Source organism: Giraffa tippelskirchi, chromosome 5 (genome assembly GCF_054371585.1).
Source record: "Giraffa tippelskirchi isolate mGirTip1 chromosome 5, T2T-mGirTip1v1.2.pri, whole genome shotgun sequence".
NCBI classification, from domain to species: Eukaryota; Metazoa; Chordata; class Mammalia; order Artiodactyla; family Giraffidae; genus Giraffa; species Giraffa tippelskirchi.
Window position 1 is genome coordinate 133,919,594 of NC_137279.1, and position 24,249 is coordinate 133,943,842.

At 39.1% G+C, this 24,249-nt stretch overlaps 1 protein-coding gene across 50 annotated transcripts in view; it reads right to left on the reverse strand.

The window, feature by feature from the left end:
• HS2ST1 (heparan sulfate 2-O-sulfotransferase 1) overlaps positions 1-24,249 on the reverse strand; it is a 195,653-nt gene that overhangs the window by 31,872 nt on the left and 139,532 nt on the right. For 29 of the 50 annotated variants that reach the window (XM_081489932.1, XM_081489933.1, XM_081489952.1 and 26 more), the window contains 2 exons: positions 21,264-21,337; positions 11,323-11,561 (listed from right to left, as the gene is read on the reverse strand). In XM_081489932.1, coding sequence (XP_081346058.1) covers positions 11,323-11,511 — 189 coding nt within the window. In that variant the 5' untranslated portion in view covers positions 11,512-11,561; positions 21,264-21,337. The remainder of the gene's footprint in view (positions 1-11,322; positions 11,562-21,263; positions 21,338-24,249) is intronic. The other 21 variants (XM_081489911.1, XM_081489909.1, XM_081489910.1 and 18 more) reach the window with 1 other exon arrangement.

The window sequence follows — 24,249 nt, forward strand, 5'->3', positions numbered from 1 at the left end:
AGTCCCTGCGCTGTCAGTTTCTGTGTTCTCGTCTCTTCTCTACCACTTGCCTTTCAGTTTTTCTTCTGGTTTTCCTCTACAGTGGAACATTCTACCCAAGACTGTGAGATAAAGCTCTGGGATAGAGAGGACTAAGGGGAGACATAGATCAGGTGAGCAAGCTTCTACTTCTTACTGACTATGATACTTGGCACTAATGAAAGATAAAGAGAGCGGCGAAAAAGAGCAGAACTAATAATATTAAATGAAGCTGAATCTGAAGACACTGAAAACTCTTGGGAAAAGAAATAAAGTCATCACAGTGACTTTATTCAAAGAGAATTTCCATACTCTGATTGCAAAAGGCTATCAAGAAGGATGTTTCAAAAATAGTAGTTAGATATAACACAGGAAAAAAAGATGTTTTTATGGCTAGCCTGGAGCAGATTTTAAACTGTGATTTTTGTCAGATTTTATAACTCTTAAGCAGAGTTAGGCTAGCAAGTAATCAGAAGAGGCCTTTAGAGAAAACACAAGCAATGTAGGGAGTGGTGTTGTGATTTATTTGCTAGTTGAACCAGAATTGAACCAGTGCAACAGGAAAAGCTGAAAAAGCACCCTCTCACTAACACTATATCTAGATTTATATTCTTAATAAGAGTAATCTCAACATTATGATTAAATGTGATCACAAAAGAACCTGTTTTCACAATCTAAAAGTAGGAATGTCATTCTGAACATCTTGGTCAAATTCCAACTTTGTAATTACTATCTACTGAGCGAACATTACTATTAACTTGGGTAATTATATATACCAAACTCCTACTCAGGCATATACTTAAAATAAACATTCACTGTACAGCCGTGGGTAGTTTTATGAGACTAAACTGGGGAGGAAGTTTTCTATGCAAAGAGAAAAAATGAGTAATAATTGGATACCATATAAGAAAGGTTCAGCAGCAAAAGAACATAATATACTATCTGCACTAAAGCTCAGAACTGTGTTGTTCAATCCTATTACTATCAATCAGAGGCACTCCTTCTGCGAGTATCTACCACCATGGCATCAAGCTCAACTAAGAATTACCTTCAGAACCTAAGCAGGTTCATTTGTTCATTCATTCATTCAACAAAAAATTTACAGAGTATCTACTATGTATCTACAATACATACAATACGATAAAGAGTATCTACAATACAATGGGAAAGACTAGAGATCTCTTCAAGAAAATTAGAGATACCAAGGGAACATTTCATGCAAAGATGGGCACAATTAAGGACAGAAATGGTATGGACCTAACAGAAGCAGAAGATATTAAGAAGCGGTGGCAAGAATACACAGAAGAACTGTACAAGAAAGATATTCACCACCCAGATAATCATGATGGTATGATCACTCACCTAGAGCCAGACATCTTGGAATGTGAAGTTAAGTGGGCCTTAGGAAGCATCACTACGAACAAAGCTAGTGGAAGTGATGAAAGTCCAGTTAAAGTATTTCAAATCCTGAAAGATGATGCTGTGAAAGTGCTGCACTCAGTGTGCCAGCAAATCTGGAAAATTTAGCAATGGCCACAGGATTGGAAAAGGTCAGTTTTCATTCCAATCCCAAAGGAAGGCAATGCCAAAGAATGCTCAAACTACCGAACAATCGCATTCATCTCACATGCTACTAAAGCAACGCTCAAAATTCTCCAAGCCAGGTTTCAACAATACGTGAACCGTGAACTTCCAGATGTTCAAGCTGGTTTTAGAAAAGGCAGAGGAACCAGAGTTCAAATTGCCAACATCTGATGGATCACTGAAAAAGCAAGAGAGTTCCAGAAAAACATCTATTTCTGCTTTATTGACTATGCCAAAGCCTTTGACTGTGTGGATCACAACAAACTGTGGAAAATTCTGAAAGAGATGGGAATACCAGACCATCTGACCTGTCTCTTGAGAAATCTGTATGCAGGTCAGGAAGCAACAGTTAGAACTGGGCATGGAACAACAGACTGGTTACAAATAGGGAAAGGAGTACGTCAAGGCTGTATATTGTCACCCTGCTTATTTAACTTGTATGCAGAGTACATCATGAGAAACACTGGGCTGGATGAAGCACAAGCTAGAATCAAGATTGCTGGGAGAAACATCAATAACCTCAAATATGCAGACGACACCACTCTTATGGCAGAAATCAAAGAAGAACTAAAGAGCCTCTTGATGAAAGTGAAAGAAGAGAGTGAAAAAGTTGGCTTTTAAAGCTCAACATTCAGAAAACTAACATCATGGCATCTGGTCCCATCACTTCATGGGAAATAGATGGGCAAACAGTGAAAACTGTCAGACTTTATTTTTTGGGGCTTCAAAATCACTGCAGATGGTGAATGCAGCCATGAAATTAAAAGACGCTTACTCCTTGGAAGAAAAGTTATGACCAACCTAGACAGCATACTAAAAAGCAGAGACATTACTTTGTCAACAAAGGTCCATCTAGTCAAGGCTATGGTTTTTCCAGTAGTCAGGTATGGATGTGAGAGTTGGACTATAAAGAAAGCTGAGCACCAAAGAATTGATGCTTTTGAACTGTGGTGTTGGAGAAGACTCTTGAGAGTCTCTTGGGAAATCCAACCAGTCCATCCTAGAGGAAATCAGTCCTGAATATTCACTGGAAGGACAGAGGCTGAAGCTGAAACTCCAATACTTTGGCCACCTCTTGCAATAACTGACTCATTGGAAGACCCTGATGCTGGGAAAGATTGCAAGCAGCAGGAGAAGGGGACGACAGAGGATGAGTTGGTTGGATGGCATCACCGACTCAATGGACATGAGTTTGAGCAAGCTCCGGGAGTTGGTGATGGACAGGGAGGCCTGGAGTGCTGCGGTTCATGGTGTCGCAAAGGGTTGGACACGACTGAGCGACTGAACTGAACTATGTCTTAGGTATGGTTCTAAGCCCAGGAATACAAAGTGAACAAGACAGACAAGGTCCCTGCCCTTAAGAAACTTAAATTATAATAGAGAAAATGACAGACAGTAAATAAATAAATCAGTAATAGGAAAGATAGTGAAAGAATAATGGTACCCAGTAACCTGGAACTTCTTCCAGGTTTAATAAATAGGATGGCCAACTAAGGCTTTGCTATGAGGATGTCAATAAGCTGAAACCTTAACGGATAATATAAAGCCAACTGTGAGGCCAGGAGAAGTGCATTCTAAGAGGAAATGTTAAATACAGAGGTCCTGAAGTGGTAAAGGCTTGGTGCATTCAAGGAATCAAAAGTTCAGTGCCAGCAAATAAAAGGTTGAAGCAACGGCCAATGGGCAAGGGTCTGATCAAGAAGGAGGACCTGCTGGCCCAGGTAAGGAATTTAGACTTTGCTGGGGAGGTAGGAATGCTAATTTAAAGATAAGTAACTCACCATCCTGGGAAGATTATAATACACATCTTATATGATTCCATCACCCCACTGAGAATCATGTTCTAGATCTTTGCTATTCAAACTGTGGGTCAAGGACCAGAAGTATCAGTTTTGGCATTAATAGGAAGCTTCTTAGAAATTCAAGTATCAGGCTTTATCTCAGTCCTTCTGAATCAAAAACTGTACTTCAACTGGTGTTTAGTATACACATTCTAAGTTGAGAAGCATTCACCTAAAGTGTTGTTCTGAAAAATCAGTATTTGTAACTATTAATATCAAACCATATGCTTTAATGCAAATAACCAGAAGTTGGTTTAACAGTAAATTAAAAAAAATACTATACTGTCCTGTAAGAGGATACAAATTCTGGATAACTCCAGAAAGGGGTTAAATATGATCAGACCAGATCAGATCAGAGATTTATTTATCTCAAGTAAATATATGAGAGCAGAAAAGAATAAAGAAGAATCATAAAAGATGCTACCATTTAAACCTATTTGACATAGTTATTTTAAAGACAAGATGTTCTGTAATATAAAGATACTTTTGTGTACTAGAGTCAACTTCATTTTCCAACTAGAGGAGCTAATTATCTGTCTTCTGCTGATTCCTGTCTATTAACAGAGTAAAGCCCATCTCAAAAACATAACCTACATGACTGAGTCTATCTCATTCTTACCACTTAAGTCCTTTCTAATATTCTCAAATGATTATCTCCTAATCTCCTTGTTCTAACTGTTCCTCTTATTTTATCCCAACTTCTTAACTCTGAAAAACTCTTACTAAACTACAGAAAAGTTGAAAGAACAGTAGCCAATATTTGTACATTCTTCACCAAGAGTCACTGTTAACATTTTGCCACTTCTGTTTATCTCTTTCTTTCCTCCCCTCTCTCTATGCACACACACACACTTAATTTTTTCTGAATCAAAGTAGCAGACATTTTTGTTCAAGGATTCAATCATGTGTCATGAATTACACTTGGTTTTCTTGTCTCCTTAGTCTCCTCTAGCCCGTCACTCCCCTCCCCACCCCCCTTTTTGGTTGTCATGACATTGACACCAATAGTTCAGGACAGTTGTCCTAGATATATATGTTCTATATAACATTCTACAATATGGATTTGCTTGTTTTCTCAAGATGAGGTCCAAGTTAAATATTTTGGTTATACATTTTGGTGAGAACACAATTTGATGTTTTCTTTGAATAGTTCTCATAGTTCCTGCAACTGTTTTATGTTTCCTAGTAAATTATAAATAAGCTGTTTGAAAAACGTAGCCTTGTTTTTCATTTCTTTGGTAATTCCCCAAGGAATGTAGCATAATTTCAGTATATAATACATGCACAATAAAGGAAAACTTGAAAGAGTTGAGAACTGTGTCTAAAAATACGCAAAACTGTTACATAGGGAATGCTTTTATATCAGACTAGAAATATTCTGTCTTTACCTCTAAGATTTTTGAGAAGAATGATCAAGCAGATAATAAGTTTAGCACAGTCTCCCATACAAAAATGAATCTAGGAAAGAGCTGGGGATTTAAAGGCAGATATTAAGCAGACTGGACTGCTGAGGTTGGAAGATGAGAGAACAGAGGGCATGATCATCTACTATATACCTAAATATTTTTACGAGTAAACTGGGCTTTAAATAGAAGATAAGGACAGTAGCAAATTTAATAACAACCTCATTTTTTAAGTCTCACTTGAGTTAGATACTGACTAGAAACTATTTTTCAGAGAAGAAATAAGAGCAAAGTAGGTCATTTATTAATTCTTACTTAAATAACAGGGCAGTTCAGAACAGTTCACAAGGACAATAAAAATATGGTATTGAAATCAAGTATTATACAAGATGATTTTCAGGAAATATTTTAAAAATTATTTTCAAGGCATCTAGTATTATAATTCAAAAGTTTACATTTAGAGGAAGCTTATACTAGGTTGAAAGTAAAATTAAAATGCTAGTATGTCATGCAAAGGGAAAGGAAATAGCACCTATGACTTGTTTGAAGAACTGTTTCTATTCAGCAGAAAAAATCAGTTTAAAAAAATTAGATACGGTGTATTAGAGAACATTTTGTATATATTAAGCCAACCCTACCTAATTAACTACAGATACTGAACTACCAGCTGACATTTTGAAGTATGTCAGCTGGTGATTAAGGCTATTCTTCCACGCTACCCTCCACAAATACATTTTAAGTGTTGTTCGTTATGTAACCCAGTTGCCTTTAAGACAGTGTCTATGCATCTATTTTGTTGCATAAACACATAGACACACACACACACACGACAAGCTTTTGAAAAGAAAACAGAAGTTTTATTTCATCTAAATGCAACTGGATAAATGTACCAGTACATGATGCCCATAAATGTCTTATGTAGTGAGCTTTCAGTTCAGTTTAGTCGCTCAGTCGTGTCCGACTCTTTGCGACCCCATGAATTGCAGTACGCCAGGCCTCTCTGTCCATCACCAACTCCCGGAGTCCACCCAAATCCAAGCCCATTGAGTTGGTAATGCCATCCAACCATCTCATCCTCTGTCGTCCCCTTCTCCTCCTGCCCCCAATCCCACCCAGCATTAGGGTCTTGTCCAATGAGTCAACTCTTCGCATGAGGTGGCCAAAGTATTGAAGTTTCACCTTTAACATCAGTCCTTCCAATCAACACCCAGGATTGATCTCTTTTAGGATGGATTGATTGGATCTCCTTGCAGTCCAAGGGACTCTCAAGAGTCTTCTCCAACACCACAGTTCAAAAGCATCAATTCTGCGGCGCTCAGCTTTCTTCACCGTCCAATTCTCACATCCATACATGACCACTGGAAAAACCATAGCCTTGACTAGACGGACTTTTGTTGGCAAAGTAATGTCTCTGCTTTTAAATATGCTATCCAGGTTGGCCATAACCTTCCTTCCAAGCAGTAAGCGTCTTTTAATTTCATGGCTGCAATCACCATCAGCAGTGATCTTGGAGACCTAAAAAATAAAGTCTGACAGTGTTTCCACTGTTTCCCCATCTATTCCCCATGAAGTGATGGGACCAGATGCCATGATCTTAGTCTTCTAAATGTTGAGCTTTAAGCCAACTTTTTCACTCTCTTTCACTTTCATCAAGAGGCTCTTTACTTCTTCTTCACTTTCTGCCATAAGGGTGGTGTCATCCACATATCTGAGGTTATTGATATTTCTCCCTGCAATCTTGATTCCAGCTTGTGTTTCTTCCAGCCCAGCGTTTCTCATGATGTACCCTGCATATAAGTTAGATAAGCAGGGTGACAATATACAGCCTTGACCTACTCCTTTTCCTATTTGGAACCAGTCTGTTGTTCCATGCCCAGTTCTAACTGTTGCTTCCTGACCTGCATACAGGTTTCTGAAGAGACAGGTCAGATGGTCTGGTATTCCCATCTCTTTCAGAATTTTCACAGTTTATTGTGATCCACACAGTCAAAGGCTTTGGCATAGTCAATAAAGCAGAAATAGATGTTTTTCTGGAACTCTCTTGCTTTTTCAATGATCCAGCGGATATTGGCAATTTGATCTCTGGTTCCTCTGCCTTTTTTAAAACCACCTTGAACATCTGCAAGTTCACGGTTCACGTATTGCTGAAGCCTGGCTTGGAGAATTTTGAGCATTACTTTACTAGCATGTGAGATGAGTGCAATTGTGCGGTAGTTTGAGCATTCTTTGGCATTGCCTTTCTTTGGGATTGGAATGAAAACTGACCTTTTCCAGTCCTGTGGCCACTGCTGAGTTTTCCAAATTTGCTGGCATATCGAGTGAAGCACTTTCACAACATCACCTTTGAGGATTTGAAATAGCTCAAGTGGAATTCCATCACCTCCACTAGCTTTGTTCGTAGTGATGCTTTCTAAGGCCCACTTGACTTCACATTCCAGGATGTCTGGCTCTAGGTGAGTGATCACACCATCGTGATTAGCTGGGTCGTGAAGATCTTTTATGTACAGTTCTTCTGTGTATTCTTGCCACCTCTTCTTAATATCTTCTGCTTCTGTTAGGTCCATACCATTTCTGTCCTTTATCGAGCCTATCTTTGCATGAAATGTTCCTTTGGTATCTCTAATTTTCTTGAAGAGATCTCTAGTCTTTCCCAATCTGTTGTTTTCCTCTATTTGTTTGCACTGATCGCTGAGGAAGGCTTTCTTATCTCTCCTTGCTATTCTTTGGAACTCTGCATTCAGATGGGAATATCTTTCCTTTTCTCCTTTGCTTTTCACATCTCTTCTCTTCCCAGCTATCTGTAAGGCCTCCTCAGACAGCCACTTTGCTTTTTTGCATTTCTTTTCCATGGGGATTGTCTTGATCCCTGTCTGCTGTACAATGTCACGAACCTCTGTCCATAGTTCATCAGGCACTCTATCAGATCTAGTCCCTTAAATCTATTTGTCACTTCCACTGTATATTCATAAGGGATTTGATCTATGTCATACCTGAATGGACTAGTGGTTTTCCCTACTTTCTTCAATTTAAGTCTGAATTTGGCAATAAGCAATTCATGATCTGAGCCACAGTCTGCTCCCAGTCTTGTTTTTGCTGACTGTATAGAGCTTCTCCATCTTTGGCTGCAAAGAATATAATCAATCTGATTTCGGTGTTGACCATTTGGTGATGTCCACGTGTAGAGTCTTCTCTTGTGTTGTTGGAATAGGGTGTTTGCTATTACCAGTGCGTTCTCGTGGCAAAACTCTGTTAGCCTTTGCCCTGCTTCATTCTGTACTCCAAGGCCAAATTTGCCTGTCACGCCAGGTGTTTCTTGACTTCCTACTTTAGCATTCCATTCCCCTATAAAGAAAAGGACATCTTTTTTGGGTGTTAGTTCTAGAAGGTCTTGTAGGTCTTCATAGAATCGTTCAACTTCAGCTTCTTCGGCATTACTGGTCGGGGCATAGACTTGTATTACTGTGATACTGAATGGCTTACCTTGGAAACAAACAGAGATCATTCTGTCGTTTTTGAGATTGCATCCAAGTACTGCATTTCGGACTCTTTTGTTGATCATGATGGCTACTCCATTTCTTCTAAGGGATTCTTGCCCACAGTAGTAGACATAATGGTCATCTGGGTTAAATTCACCCATTCCAGTCCATCTTAGTTTGCTGATTCCTAGAATGTCGATGTTCACTCTTGCCATCTCCTGTTTGACCACTTCCAATTTGCCTTGATTCATGGACCTAACATTCCAGGTTCCTATGCAATATTGCTCTTTACAGCATTGGACTTTGCGTCTATTACCAGTCACCTCCACAGCATCGTTTTTGCTTTGGCTCCATCCCATCATGCTTTCTGGAGTTATTTCTCCACTGATCTCCATTAGCATATTGGGCACGTACTGACCTGGGGAGTTCCTCTTTCAGTGTCCTATCTTTTTGCCTTTTCATACTGTTCATGGGGTTCTCAAGGCAAGAATACTGAAGTGGTTTGCCATGCCCTTCTCCAGTGGACCACATTCTGTCAGACCTCTCCATCATGACCCATTGGTCTTGGGTGGCCCCACACAGCATGGCTTAGTTTCATTGAGATAGACAAGGCTGTGGTCCGTGTGATCAGATTAGCTAGTTTTCTGTAGTTTTAGTTTCAGTGTGTCTGCCCTCTGATGCCCTCTCGCAACACTTACCGTCTTACTTGGGTTTCTCTTACCTTGGACGTGGGGTATTTCTTCACGGCTACTCCAGCAAAGTGCAGCCATTGCTCCTTACTTTGGACAAGGGGTATCTACTCACGAAGGCCCCTCCTGACCTTGAATGTGGAGTAACTCCTCTCCACCCTCCTGTGCCCACTCAGCCCCTGCTCCTTGGGCCTTTGGTAACTCCTTTCACCGCCGCCCCAAGCCCCCGGCCCGGCCTAGCCCCTCTCGGCCGCTGCCCCAGCCCCCAGCCCAGCCTAGGCCCTGTCGGCCCCTTCCCCCAGCCTCAGCCCCGGCCTAGCCCTTCTGGCCACCGCCCCGGGCCCCCGGCCCTGCCTAGCCTCTGTCGGCCACCGCCCGCGGCCCCTGGCCCCGGCCTGGCCTAGCACCTCTGGGCCACGCTTCTGCGCGGAGCCCTCGCAGCCGCCTCGCTTCTGCGTCGCGGCTGCTAAAGTGGTGAGCTTTAGCAGATTTATATTTCATGGGCCGGGGTTGGGGGGAAGGTCTAAGTCATTATCAGGTATATCATAGCTATAAGACAACTTCCTAATGCTGGATACATAATAATTCTAAAACTTTGACAAATTAACTTTATTTTTCTAAACAATATTACTGAAGAAATGTAAAATTATTATGTGAGTGTTAAGAAATGTTCCTTGTAAACCAAGATATATTCTGAAAAGTAATCATGCAAACAGATTTAAAATCTACTACACACTGTATAAAATCTGATAATTTAGGACACTTGCCCTTGAGATATACAAAATTACATAATGAATAGTTTTTATGACCCACTTAGCTAAATAAGCTCATGTTTCTTCTCATTTACAAAAGAGTTATTTGACTTGGCTGATGAGTGTAGATTTTTGGTTCTATAGACGAGAGTAATTGAGGATACTGCAGAGAGCCAAGAATTATATGGGCACAGACAGGCCATATACAATTAGCCTTTACAAATAGCTCTCTAGTAAGAAAGCGAACCTAACTGTGTGTGTCAATGTTATTCTCTGACTTCAATGCAAGGATTAAAGCTATGCTAAATAGTGGGATAACGGCAATTCTGTGACAACAAAACAAGGTCAGCTATTTTCAAACAGATAAATACATTTTAACTACAAGACTATCACAAATTACCTGTCTAATAAGCTACCTCAATATGGTATTTGATCCTACATAATATTTTCAAATATTATCTTTTCTTATCATGGGGCTCAATTCCTATTCCCTTTAGTATCTGTGGAAAGAACTATACTTATAATTACAGTCAGAACTCCAGGTGTGAAGAAAATATCTGAAGCTACTGCTCAAGAGGCAGAGTCAGTTTCAGTTTCTGAGATAACTTCCTCCACTTTTCTTAAAACCATTTCATAAATTATTTATCCAACTGTTTATCTAAAGATTCTTAACAACTTGAAAGATGGTGCACCTCAATGTTCACTGCAGCACTTTTTATAAAAGGATACAAATTAACTTAATTACAAAACAGAAAGAGTTACAGATGTGGAAAACAAGTTTATGGTCACCAGGAGGTAAGGAGAGAAGGGATAAATTGGGACATTAGGACTAACACATAACATACTACTATATATCTAAAATAGGTACCTAATAAGGACCTACTGTAGAGCACAGGGAACTCTGCTCAATACTCTGTCATGACCTACATGGGATCAGAATCTAAAAGAGTGTATACATGTAAATGTATAACTGCTTCATTTTGTTGTACAGCAGGAATTAACACAACATTGTAAATCAACTATACTCTGATAAAAATTTTTAAGAAAGATTCTCAATAACTTGAAAGGCAGTATTATATTAAAAATACAAGTCATAATCCCTGTTCTCCAGAAGTTTACAGCTAATACTTACATGAATAAAGATAAGATTAAATTCAGGACTCTAGTCACAAAACTGAGCCATATAGAATACAAGTATTCATCAAATAAAGACTTCTCAGTGATGAACTGAGACAATATAATGATTTTTATTGCAAGGCATCTGCTAAAAAGATTTCAGTTTTAAAGGGCTAGCATACTGAAGAGCATCAATTTTCTCTTCAAATATTCAAGCTGTTAATTCATTTATTTCACAAGTATTTGCATACATATTGTAGGCAAGGAAATGTACCAAATACTGTGAAGAGTGTAAAACTATAGAGAAGTTTGGTTGATCCTTTCCTCCAAGAAACTTACGATCCACTGGACTCAGCATACATATCCCTTAAAATGCTTTACCTTCTTGAAATACAAAACTTCAGTTAGTGTCAGAAAACATTATGAATCCAAGTGACATTTACCTGATCTTGCAGTGACATCACTGGATTATTTTTGGTAGTGTTAATGTGAAGAACATGGTATCTATTCTTTGCACACAGGTCATAGGCAATATTGGTAAAAGAGGTGCTTGCAGTTTTGGGGACTCTGTTATAAATGATCACCATGTCCTCTTCCTCATCTAAAGCTACGTCTTGCCGAGGGCCATCCATGGTATGTCGCTGCTCAATCTCTCGAACTTCATGTCGTGCAATAGCCCTTTCTGCAAAGAAAAATATGAAGATAGTTTTGAAAGACACTATAAAGGAAGTTGTAAAACACTGAAAATAATTTCCTATTTCTGGAACATAGTTCTCCTACTCAAGAACAGGGTTAAGAACCACTAAAGAAATGTTTTAAGGACCAAAACTTCAGAATTATATTGGAGAGATAACACTCATGCATATGAAGCACAAAAGAAAAAACAGTCATTGAGTTTAGAATACAACAGATTAGAGTTCTTCCATGTAGTTCAAAATACACTTTTCATTCCAATAGAATTTTTATAGCCTGAATTAATTCTCAAACACATAAAGACAGGTTGCATGGAATACTAATACTTCACAGTAAAAATACACTTAGAAAATAAATCACTTATAATTTAGGCAATGATTTAGAAATTTATTACTTAGGATGTAGTTGTGTGTGTGCTCAGTTGTGTCTGACTCTTTGCAACCCCTTGGACTGTAGCCCGCCAGGCTCCTCTGTCCACGGAATTCTCTAGGCAAGAATACTGGAGTGGGTTGCATTTCCTACTCTAGGGGATCTTCCCCACCCAGGGATCCAACCTGCATCTCTTGTGTCTCTTGCATTGGCAGGTGGATTCCTTACCACTGCACCACCTGGGAAGTATACAGGATATAACTCCCTGCCTTATCAGAATGTACTAGGGCAGTGATTATAAATGCTTGTGTGATTTTAGGCAACAAGAGTAAAAATGATATCATAAAACCTTTTTCATTTTGGTGTTTTAAACTACAGATAAGTCCTGGCTATGTTTATTAATTAAACTCCATGGTGCCTCTAATTCAAATGACTGTTCACCAAGCAGTCTGAAAAGCAAGTTACTTTTTTTTTCTTTTTTTATCTTATTATTTATTTTTTAATTGAAAGATAACTGCTTTACAGAGCTTTGTTGTTTTCTGTCAAACCTCAACATGAATCAGTCACAGGCATACACATATCCCCTCCCTTTTAAACCTCCCTCCCATCTCCCTCCCCATCCCACCCCTCTAGGTTGATATACACAGTCCCTGTTTGAGTTTCCTGAGCCATACTATTCTCTATTTAATATAAGCTTCAACTTCAAATATTCTTCAGAATTAAGAAGCAAGAATATGGGAAGAAATGGAGGCAGGGAGAAGTAACAAGACTGCAAATTACTCTGCACAAAGACAACTGCTCACACACAGTATGCACCCTCCTACCACCAGATCTCTGTGCAAGCTACCTTACCCTGCCTTGAACTCTCATTCATTCTCCCTCTACCCCAATTCTGTCTAGTGAACTCCTCAAACTTCACATTGAATTTAATCATCACTTGCAAGGGAAGCATCATTTAATCTCCCTAACTAGGTCAAACCTCACACATACACACATGATGTATGTATATATAACTCATAATGCACATCTCATACTTACACATGATTGCAATTTTACATTTTATGTATATTAGCATCTATCTACCATACTGGCAACAATTTAGTTGCCAGATATATACGTATCTATTTTAGTTGCCAGATATATATGTTTGCCAGATATATATCTATAATCTGTTTTCATGGGGGGGAGTTGGTTGGGAATATGGAGAAAATGAGATATTGAATATTTGAAGCCTGAACTTGTTACTGTAATTATACCACACTGCTTTTTTATGTCACTTTACTAAATTGTTGCATCTTAAATTTTGGTTCAGAAGATATGGCCACTACATTATAAAGTATGCTCTGAGCTGAGGATTCACCTTCAGAAGACTTGAAGTTCCAAGCCTGCTGCTTACTAGTGGTGGTTTAGTTGCTAAGTTCTGACTCTGCGACCCCATGGACTGGAGCCCACCAGGCTCCTCTGTTCATAGGATTTCCAGGCAAGAATACTGGAGTGGGTTGCCATTTCCTCCTCCAGGGGATCTTCCTGACCCAAGGATTGACCCCACGTTTCCTATGTCTCCTGAGCTGCAGGCAGATTCTTTAGCCACTGAGCCATCAGGGAAGCCCTACAAGCAGCAGGTTTTCCAAAACAGGAAGAGAAGCACATATATGAATATATACTATGCATATATACGTATCTGTTTTCATGGGGGAGAGCTGGTTGGGAATATGGAGAAAACGAGATGAGCTTAATGTGGAACATATGTTGGACTGCCTGGGATACCCAGGAGATGTAGATAATTAGGTACACAGCTCAAGTGCTTGAGAATAAACATTCATGTAGAAGAAAGACATATGGGAAACCATAGGAATGATGAAACTACGTAGATATTACAGAATATATAGCATGTAAAGAGAATTTAATCTTAGAACAGAATCTTAGGAAATATCAACATTAAGGGCCAAGAAAAAAAGACAATCAATAGAAAAAGACTAAGAAGAAATAGAAAAAGAAACCTGGACAGACTTTTAAGTACCACATACCACATGTTTAGAAAGCACAATATTTTTCAAAATTTACAGTAGTTTACAAATGAATCTGCAATCGAGGTAATGTACGATGCTCAAGCATCTACACAGGATTTGGAAGTTCTCTCACTAAATTCAGCATGTATTTATGGAGAGCCTAAGAATATAATTATATTCAATAATTTTAAAGGAATTTTATCTTCTAAGCAACCCCAAACTGTCACCACAATCCAAAACTATTACAGTATTGTTATGTCCTCACTCTCCCTTTTCCACTATGGAAAATAAAACAGTACTGTTGACATTTAAGTGCTGACAGAAGTCTAAGAGGTTTTTTCCTACAGCAGCCCAGATATATATGAAATTTCCTTTACTTTTAATGGCTACACCAACAACCAATAATGCTGAATGCTTTCACTAGTTTTTCTGAATTCAGTATTTGGAAAAGAAAGAGATTTTGTTATTCTTTAAAAGAAGTTATTATTTAGTTTATGGATTTTTTTAAAAAAAAATTTAAGGTGCTAAAACTCTAGAGTATGAAACTAGCATGTTTTTAGAATTAGTCATTATTCTTGGTTCATTATGTGTATTAAAGTATATAAACTGTATATTTGACATTTCCTAAATTAAAGACTAGAGATCTCTTCAGGAAAATTAGAGATACCAACGAAACATTTCATGCAAAGATGGGCACAATAAAGGACAGAAACAGTGCGGACCTAACAGAAGCAGAAGATAAGAAAAAGAAGTGGCAAGAATACACAGAAGAATTATACAAAAAAGATCTTCATGACCCAGATAACCACGATGGTGTGATCACCTAAAGCCAGATATCTTGAAATGTGAAGTCAAGTAGGCTTTAGGAAGCATCACTACGAACAAAGCTAGTGGAGGTGATGGAATTCCAGTTGAGCTATTTCAAATCCTAAAAGATGATACTGTGAAAGTGCTATGCACAATATGCCAGCAAATTTGGAAAACTCAGCAGTGGCCACAAGACTGGAAAAGGTCACTGTTCATTACAATCCCAAAGAAAGGCAATGCCAAAGAATGTTCAAACTACCTACCGCACCATTGAACTCATCTCACATGCTAGGAAAGTAATGCTCAAAATTGTCCAAGCAATAGTGGCTCATGATGATTTTTTGGGTCCTTTGAGGATATGATGAAAACAATAGATCTGGTCTCCAGAATGGCTGATGTGTACATTTCAGAGCTTCCTCCTAGAGCCCAACCATGGGCAGGTGGCTCCATGACCCCAAGTTAATTATTTCCAAAAAAAGAAAAAAGGCTCATGGACATCAAGGCCTGATAGTAAACTGCCTAAAGGTATTAGTATATATATATCGAAAACAAGAGGTTACTCACAAATTAGAATTGCAGGCAAAGAGAAATGATAGAGGATATTGGCAGTGACGATTAGAAAAAGGTCCACAGGGAGGGTGCCTTGTCACAAAATTTGACCTGTCAAAACTCGCTGGTAATTATGCCTTTTGCAGAGCCAGACAGGAACTAAGAGCTTGGAGCTATCAAACACCTGAGTTAAAGTGGATCCTTAGCACTTTCTAGGGATAAATCCTCAGTTGTGTAAATCCCCAAATACTGTTCTGAAGTATAATTTGTTCCCCATAAAATGTGCACACAATGAGACGTAGGAAGCAACAAAGGTGCACCAAAAGAAAGGTATTAAAAGGTTAACTGATTTCTTTTCCAGCACCACTTACTGTGAATGAACTGTCTAGTCAGACACTATCTGATCTTCATGGAAGTAGGATTTGGTAATCATTATGAATTAAACAAATTGGTTGTCCAATTGTATACATCATTTTCTTATGAATATGTTTAGCCTGAGTCAGTTTCCTTGAATTCAATCACCATGGGGACTGACAAAATAAATTCCTATATGGATGATTAAAGGCTGGACTCTCAACACTAGTAAATGCTTTCTTGTGTGGTTTCCAGGCAGTGAGCAAGAGACGCACATGTTGTCCTTAAAATTTACAAGTGGACTTCCGTGGTGGTCCAGAGGTTAGGATTCCACCTGCCAATGCAGGGTAGGCGAGTTTGATCCCTGGTCCGGAAGATTCCACATGCCGCAGGGCAACTACTGAGCTCACAGGCCACAGCCACTGAAGCCCACACGCCCTAGAGTCCGTGCTGCACAACAAGAGAAGTACCACAATGAGAAGCCTGCAGTCTACAACCAGAGAGTGGCTCCCACTTGTTTCAGCTAGAGAAAGCCTGTGTACAGCAACAAAGACCCAGCACAGTCAAAATTAAATAAATTATTACTTCAAAAAAATTTACACATATGTTTAACTGGATCATCCTACAAAAAGAAGTTGAGACCACCTTCTACTTCAAGGAAGATGGTGTAAACTTATGTTTTTGCTATTCCTCTCATGAAGTGCAACTAAAACCCTGGAGATTATATATATGACAAACATAAGACTCTAAAAGTTGGAGAGAAGAAAACAGACTAGTTAGAGCCCTTAAGATTCAAGGAACAACATGGTGAGTTCCTTCAGTTTTCTTTAGCCTTATATATCCCAGTCTTGGAGCAGTAGAAGCTGGCAACCCAGGAGCAGGCATACACAAAAAGATGTCCAACAAAAGCCCTGCCAGAACACCAAGAAAGGGACAGCGTGTTAAGACAAAAAACTTTTGGACAATAATCACTCTACTTTAGCTAAGCTCCATAGGCCAAGTAGCTAGCCTAGACTTCTACCCTCACAAGGCTGTAATCAGGTGCCCAGTATCTCTGGTGGAATGGTGTCAGAGAAGACAAGGTAGGGAGCCAGGACTTTTATCCCATGCAACAGGTAACAAGGCACCTCTGCAGTGTCAGTGAAGAACAAGCAAGGAACCAGAATGCCCACTTTCACACAGGAATGAGAGGCCCCCTCACCTCCCCACCTGGTGCTGTTGGAGGAGGCCTAGTGGAGAATCAGGATGTTCACCATCACTCAGTGTAATGAGGCCACTCCCGTCCCTGCCCAAGGGTAACAGTGAGCTCACCGGGTGTTGATGGTGGCCTATTTGGGAAACTGAACTTCCACCTCCACTTCGCTGTAACAAAGCAGCAACCCCTTCCCTTCCCAGAGCAGTATTGGAAAAAAGTCAACTAAAACAAAAGGTATTTTTAAATAAGATTCAGAGTATCCACAGATACAGAGAACAAACTAGTGGACACCAGTGATGAGAGGGAAAGGGGGAGGGGCAATACAGCAGTTGGGGGAGAAAAAGGCTATTGTGGATTATATGACACCCTGTGTGTGAAACTTTTGAAAATTGCAAAACACTATAGAATTTAAAGAATATTTTATTCAACTGAAGAAAAAAAGATCCAAAGTCTCACAACATAATATAAAAATATCCATGTTTCAAATTGTACTCAGCATATTAAGAACCAACAGGATCTCAAACTCAATGAATAGAGATAAGAAATGACAATATAAAAAGGACAGCGATGTTAGAATTATCAAAGATTTAAAGCAGTCACGATAAAAATGCTTTCAAGAACAAGCTTGAACCAAATGAAAAAATAGAAGGCCTCAGAAAGCAAGCTCAGTAATTAAAATACATAAATAACTAAATGGAAATTTTAGAACTCAAAGGAAAAAAAACCAAAAACAAACAGACCCAAAATAAAAAGTTCAGTGAATGAGATCAACAGCAGAATGGAAAGGAAGGAAATTTAGTGAACTGGAACATGGAACAAAAGAAATTATCCAATCAGAATAACAATGAGAGAATGTAATAGGGAGAATAAAGCAACAGAACCTTGGGGAACTGTGGGATTTAACAACAGGATCTAAAATTGGTGTCACAGTGTCTTGGAAGGAAAGGAGGAAGAAAGTAGGGCTGAAAGAGTTCTTAAAGAAATATGGCTGAAAACTTGACTTCCGACATGAGACAAAGACTTAAGATGCTGAACAAACTCCAAATGGCATAAACCAAAGACATCCAAGACAAGACACATCATAATTAAGCTTCTGGAAACTAAAAATGAAGAAAAAAAGGCTTGAAATCAGCCCGAGAAAATGAAGCCTACTATAGGAAAAAACTGGAATAACAACCGATTTCTCATCAAAAGTCAAAGAGCCAGGAGGAGGTGGCACAATTTTTCAAGTGGTGAAATAAAACAATCCTATACCCAGAGAAAATCATCCTCAAGAATGAAGGGGTATAAGATATTCTTATATGAAAGAAACCTAAATTAATTTATTGCTACTAGATCTAACCAAAGATTGATTAAAGAAGTTCTCTAGATAGGATAAAAAAAAAAAAACATAAAAGAAGAAATCTTAAAACACAAGGGAAAAAAAAGTGAACAAAAAAATAGAAAGAATAAACATACGGGTAAATACAATAAACTTCCCTTCTTGTGTTTTCAAAAATATGTTTGACATATAAAGCAAAAATTATAACATTGTATGATATGATTTTAAATGTATGCAGAAGAAATACTTAGTACAATTATGTTGTAAGTGGCAGATAGTAAAAGTATGTAAATAGAGGTAGTTCCCATACTTCACTTGAATTGGTAAACTGATGACACCAGTAAACTGTGACAAGTGATATTTATATGATGTAATACATAAAGCAACCATGAAAAAATGCTGTATAAAGACTCAGAAACACATTCCAAGTGTTTTAAACACTATGTATAAATCAAACTGTAACTTCTAGTTACTTCAAGTGTAAAAGTAATTTATAGGAATGAATAGAAAAGAAAAGAGGCAAGAACAAAAACAGAAAACAAAACTGAAAGAAGTATCAAGGAAACTTAAGTATGTAAGTGAATAAAAATGAAAATAAAGTAAGAGGAATTCCCAAGACAGCAAAGACTCTGAGCTTACTTCCCCTCATAAGCACATCAAAATTACAACTATTTACAGAACAACTATTGATGAAAAAGATCTGAACCTACCAGAAAAGATCTTCTACAACTAAAAGTATAAAGAAGGAACCATAATGGAGATGGATAGGAGAGGTGGAGTTGTAGTAGTCAAAACTTCAACCCTTGGGTTGAGTGACCCACAAATGGTAGAATTATTACAACTGCAGAGGTTCTCCCCCAGGGAATAAGGGGTCTGTGCCCCACAACGGGCTCTGTAGCCCAGGGTCGTGTACCAGAAAGATGAGCCCCCAGAGCATCTGGCTTTGAAGATCAGTGAAGCTTATTTTCAGGAGACTCAGAAGACTGTGGGAAATAGAGACTCCATTCTGAAAGGGCAGACACAAAATCTTGTCTGTTGTTGGAACCAGGGCAGATGGCAGTAAGGAAGGAGCCTGGGTCAGACCCACCTGCTGATCTTGGAGAGTCTCCCAGAGAAGCAGGAGGCAACTGGAGCTCACGCTGACACAAAGACACTGGTGGCAGCCATTTGGGGGCCATGTCCTACCATGTGGACACTGGTGTTGACAAGTGTCATTCTGGAATACTCCCTCTAGCTTATTAATGTCAGGACCCAGCTCCCTCCACCCCCCACCCACACGTGCTGGGACTCCTCAGGCCAAGCAACTAACCAGGTGGGACACAGCTCCACCCACCAGCAGACAGGGCACCTTAACACCCCTGAGCCCACAGCAGTCCCTGAACATGACTCTAGCCACCACAGGGCCCAGGACACAGCTGCACATACCAGTGTGAAGGCACTAGAGCCAGATCTTCCAGAGCTTCACAGCCAGAGACACTGAGACCCAGCTTTGACTACCAGTAGGCAGGCAAAATCCCCAGAATCCTCTGAGACTCATACCAGCAAGCCGGCTTAAGCATAAGGACCAGCTTCATCTATCCTTCCTGAACTATTACAAGAAACTGCAGAGGAAGGAATGTTTCCAAACTCACTCTATGAGGCCGCAACACCCTGATACCAAAACCAGATAAAGAGAGCACAAGAAGACAAAATTATAGGCTAGAATCACTGATGTACTTAGATGCAAAGATCTTCAACAAATATTGGCACAGCAAATACAAAATACATTAAAAGGATCATACTTCATGATCAAATGGACTTCATATCAGGATGCAAGGATGGTTCAACAGCCACAAATAAACTAATGTGATAAACATTAACAAACTGAAGAATAAAAACTATATAATCATCTCAACAGGTGCAGAAAAAGGTTTTGACAAAATTCAACACCCATTTATGATTTAAAAAAAACACAAACAAAAAAACAACTCTCCAGAAAGTGGGCATAGAGAATACACCTCAACATAATAAAGGCCACATATGATAAGCCCACAGGTAACATCGTACTCAACAGTGAAAAGTTGAAAGCATTTCCTCTAACATTAGGATCAATACAAGGATGCCCACTCTCCCCACTTTTATTCAGCACAGTATTAGAAGTCCTAGCCATAGCCATAGCAATCAGACAAGAAAAATAAAAGGAATCTAAATTGGAAAGAAAAAAGTAAAACTGTCACTGACTGCAGATGACATATAATATGATACTTAGAAAACCCTAAGGAAAACTACTTGAGTTCATCAATGAATCTGGTAAAGCTGCAGAATACAAAATTAATATATAGAAATCAGTTGCATTTCCATACCCTGCCAATGAACTATTAGAAAGAAAAATTAAAGAAACAATCCTATTTACAATTACATTGAAAAGAATAAAATACCTATGAATAAACATATATAAGGGGTAAAAGACCTGTGTCCCTATATACAAGGACTCTTCTAGACCCTTGTAAATACATGGCTTACAAAATACATATTTATTATGTTTGTGCATTAATTATATATTGACTCTTAAGATTAGTGAAAATATATTACAAAATAAAAATCAAATTTTCTTCCCAAATTTCATTTCACTAATGAATTATGACTAAAGATTTATTGGTTAATGTTCTTAAGAGGATCTACTAGGTAAGAATATTAAAGTAGCTGATAAATATCCCATCAATCTAATAACTACCAATATAATTATTTTCTTTTTACTGCTAAGGTTACTAAGTTTAAGGAATATGTATTATACTTATATTGGCTAGTTTTTTACAGTTATTATACAAATTTTAAAATGTGAAATTCTTATAACAACCTTCCTTTATATTACCAATCTGAAAAATGCATTAATCACCTATATGAAATATAATATTGTTAACAGCTAACACTGACTTTACGTGTCTTAAATGTATCATTCTTTATACACATACTCCATGTTCAGTGTTTTATATGCATTATCTCAAGTTTTGATTCTTAAAACAACCCTAAGAGGCAATATTATTATTCTCATTTAGATGAGGAAACTGATTCTCAAACATGTTAATTGATCATAAGCTGAATACTAACCTCAGGATATGGTCTCAGGTCAATCTGATTCTAGAGCCTGTGCTCCACATTATACTTGTCATCTGAGATTTAATCTGCTTCGATAAGAGGAAGGAGTATGGTTACATAATTAAATACAGCAGGATATTATATAAAAGCACCACTTTTTTTGCAAGTACCCATTCTTAAAAGATAGAACATTATAGTTAAAAATTATGGGTGAGCTGACTTCATTCTGTACATATCTCAATCACTTGAAATGAATACTCTGATAGGAAACGGGGATTCCAACCAATATTCTTTATCCTTTTCTCAAGTTTTACCAAGACATCGCAAACATCCCTCATATCTTTTTATACACTTCTCAAGAGGCAATGGCACCCCACTCCGGTACTCTTGCTTGGAAAATCCCATGGATGGAGGAGCCTGGTAGGCTGCAATCCATGGGGTTGCTACGAGTGGGACACGACTGAGAGACTTCACTTTCCTTTCCACTTTCATGCATTGGAGAAGGAAATGGCAACCCACTCCAGTGTTCTTGCCTGGAGAATCCCAGGGACGGCAGAGCCTAGTGGGCTGCTGTCTATGGGGTCGCACAGAGTTGGGCACGAGTGAAGGGACTTAGCAGCAGCAGCAGCAGCAAGTAATCTATTCATACTTTAAATTTACATCGTATACAAAATCAAATAAATGCCATTGTAATAAATGCTATAACAGAGAACTAATTCTGAAACCAAGAATTGGGGTAAAAAAACTTATGGAGAAAGATACACTGGATAAGTTGAGCCTTGAAAAGATACTGGGTTTCAAAATATAGAGATGGATCATTTGGGAAGCCATAAAGGCCTCCAGGGTGACTAAGTTGACAAGTAACACAGTAGTAAAATTTGATTATAAAATGATTTAATCAACAGTGTTCTGTGACAACCTAGAAGGGTGGGATGGGGTGGGAGGGAGGTTCAAGAGGGAGGGGACATATGTATACTGGCTGATTCATACTGTTGTGGAGAAGGCAATGGCACCCCACTCCAGTACTCTTGCCTGGAAAATCCCATGGATGGAGGAGCCTGGTAGGCTGCAGTCCAAGGGGTTGCGAAGAGTTGGACACGACTGAGTGACTTCACTTTCACTTTTCACTTTCATGCATTGAGAAGGAAATGGCAACCCACTCCAGTGTTCTTCCCTGGAGAATCCCAGGGACGGGGGAGCCTGGTGGGCTGCCATCTATGGGGTCGCACAGAGTCAGACACGACTGAAGCGACTTGGCAGCAGCAGCAGCATACTGTTGTATTCAGTTCAGTCCAGTCGCTCAGTCATGTCTAATTCTTTGTGACCCACGAACTGTAGCATGCCAGGCTTCCTTGTCTATCACCAACTCCCGGAGACTGCTCAAATTCATGTCCATGGAGTGGGTCATGCCATCCAACTATCTCATCCTCTGTCATCCCCTTCTCCTCCTGCCTTCAATTTTTCCCAGCATCAGGGTCTTTTCCAAGGAGTCAGTTCTTCACATCAGGTGGCCAAAGTATTCGAGTTTCAGCTTCAGCCTCAGTCCTTCCAATGAATATTCAGGATTGCTTTCCTTTAGGATTGACTGATTTGATCTTCCTGCAGTCAAAGGAACTCTCAAGTCTTCTCCAACACCACAGTTTAAAAGCATCAATTTTTCAGTGCTCAGCTTTCTTTACCGTCCAACTCTGACATCCATACACAAGTACTGGAAAAACCGTAACATTGACTAGAGGGACCTTTGTCGGCAAAGTAACACTGTTGTATGGCAGAAATCAACACAGCACTGTAAAGCAATTATGCTCCAATTAAAAATTATTTAACAACAAATTATTTAGCTGTAAAACAGCTTAAAAAAAAAAACTATTAAGAAGAGGTGGCAAGAACATACAGAAAACCTGTACAAAAAAGATCATCACGACACAGATAATCACAATGGTGCGATCACTCGCCTAGAGCCAGACATCCTGGAATGTGAAGTCAAGTGGGACTTAGAAAGCATACTACAAACAAAGCTAGTGAAGGTGATGGAATTCCACTTGAGCTATTTCAAATCCTCAAAGATGATGCTGTGAAAGTGCTGCACTCAATATGCCAGCAAATTTGGAAAACTCAGCAGTGGCCACAGGACTGGAAAAGGTCACTGTTCATTACAATCCCAAAGAAAGGAATGCCAAAGAATGCTACCGCACAATTGCACTCATCTCACACGCTAGTCAAGTAATGCTCAAAATTCTCCAAGCCAGGGTTCAGCAATACGTGAACCATGAACTTCCAGATGTTCAAGCTGGTTCAGAGGAACCAGAGATAAAATTGCCAACATCTGCTGGATCATCGAAAAAGCAAGAGAGTTCCAGAAAAACATCTATTTCTGCTTTATTGACTATGCCAAAGCTTTTGACTGTGTGGATCACAATAAACTGTGGAAAATTCTGAAAGAGACGGGAATACCAGACCATCTGACCTGTCTCTTGAGAAACCTGTATGCAGGTCAGGAAGCAACAGTTCGAACTGGACATGAAACAACAGACTGGTTCCAAATAGGAAAAGGAGCACGTCAAGGCTGTATATTGTCACCCTGCTTATTTAACTTATATGCAGAGTACATCATTGCTGGGAGCCAGCTCACGAGATCCCACCCACGGCAAGGTCATGAGGAAGAGGACTGATCGAGCACGGCTTCTCAGGCCTCAGGGATTCTCGGAAGGCTGCCTCAGCGCTCACCTTAAAGATGATATCTATCTTTCTGATATTTGCTAAATCTCTTATTTTCTGTGACTTAGACAAAAGGCCTTTTCCTGATTCTCTTCTAAAATAGATCTATCTGAAATCTCAATTGATAAGGCCCCTGAATGGTAACACCCTAATAAAATTATCTGGGATATAGAGTATGCTAATTTAAATTCCTCTTGCTAGCATATTGGTTTGCTTAATAAATGTACCTGTGCCCTTGGAATTAATGTGCTTGACTGCTCCGTAACAATAAACAACATTGAGA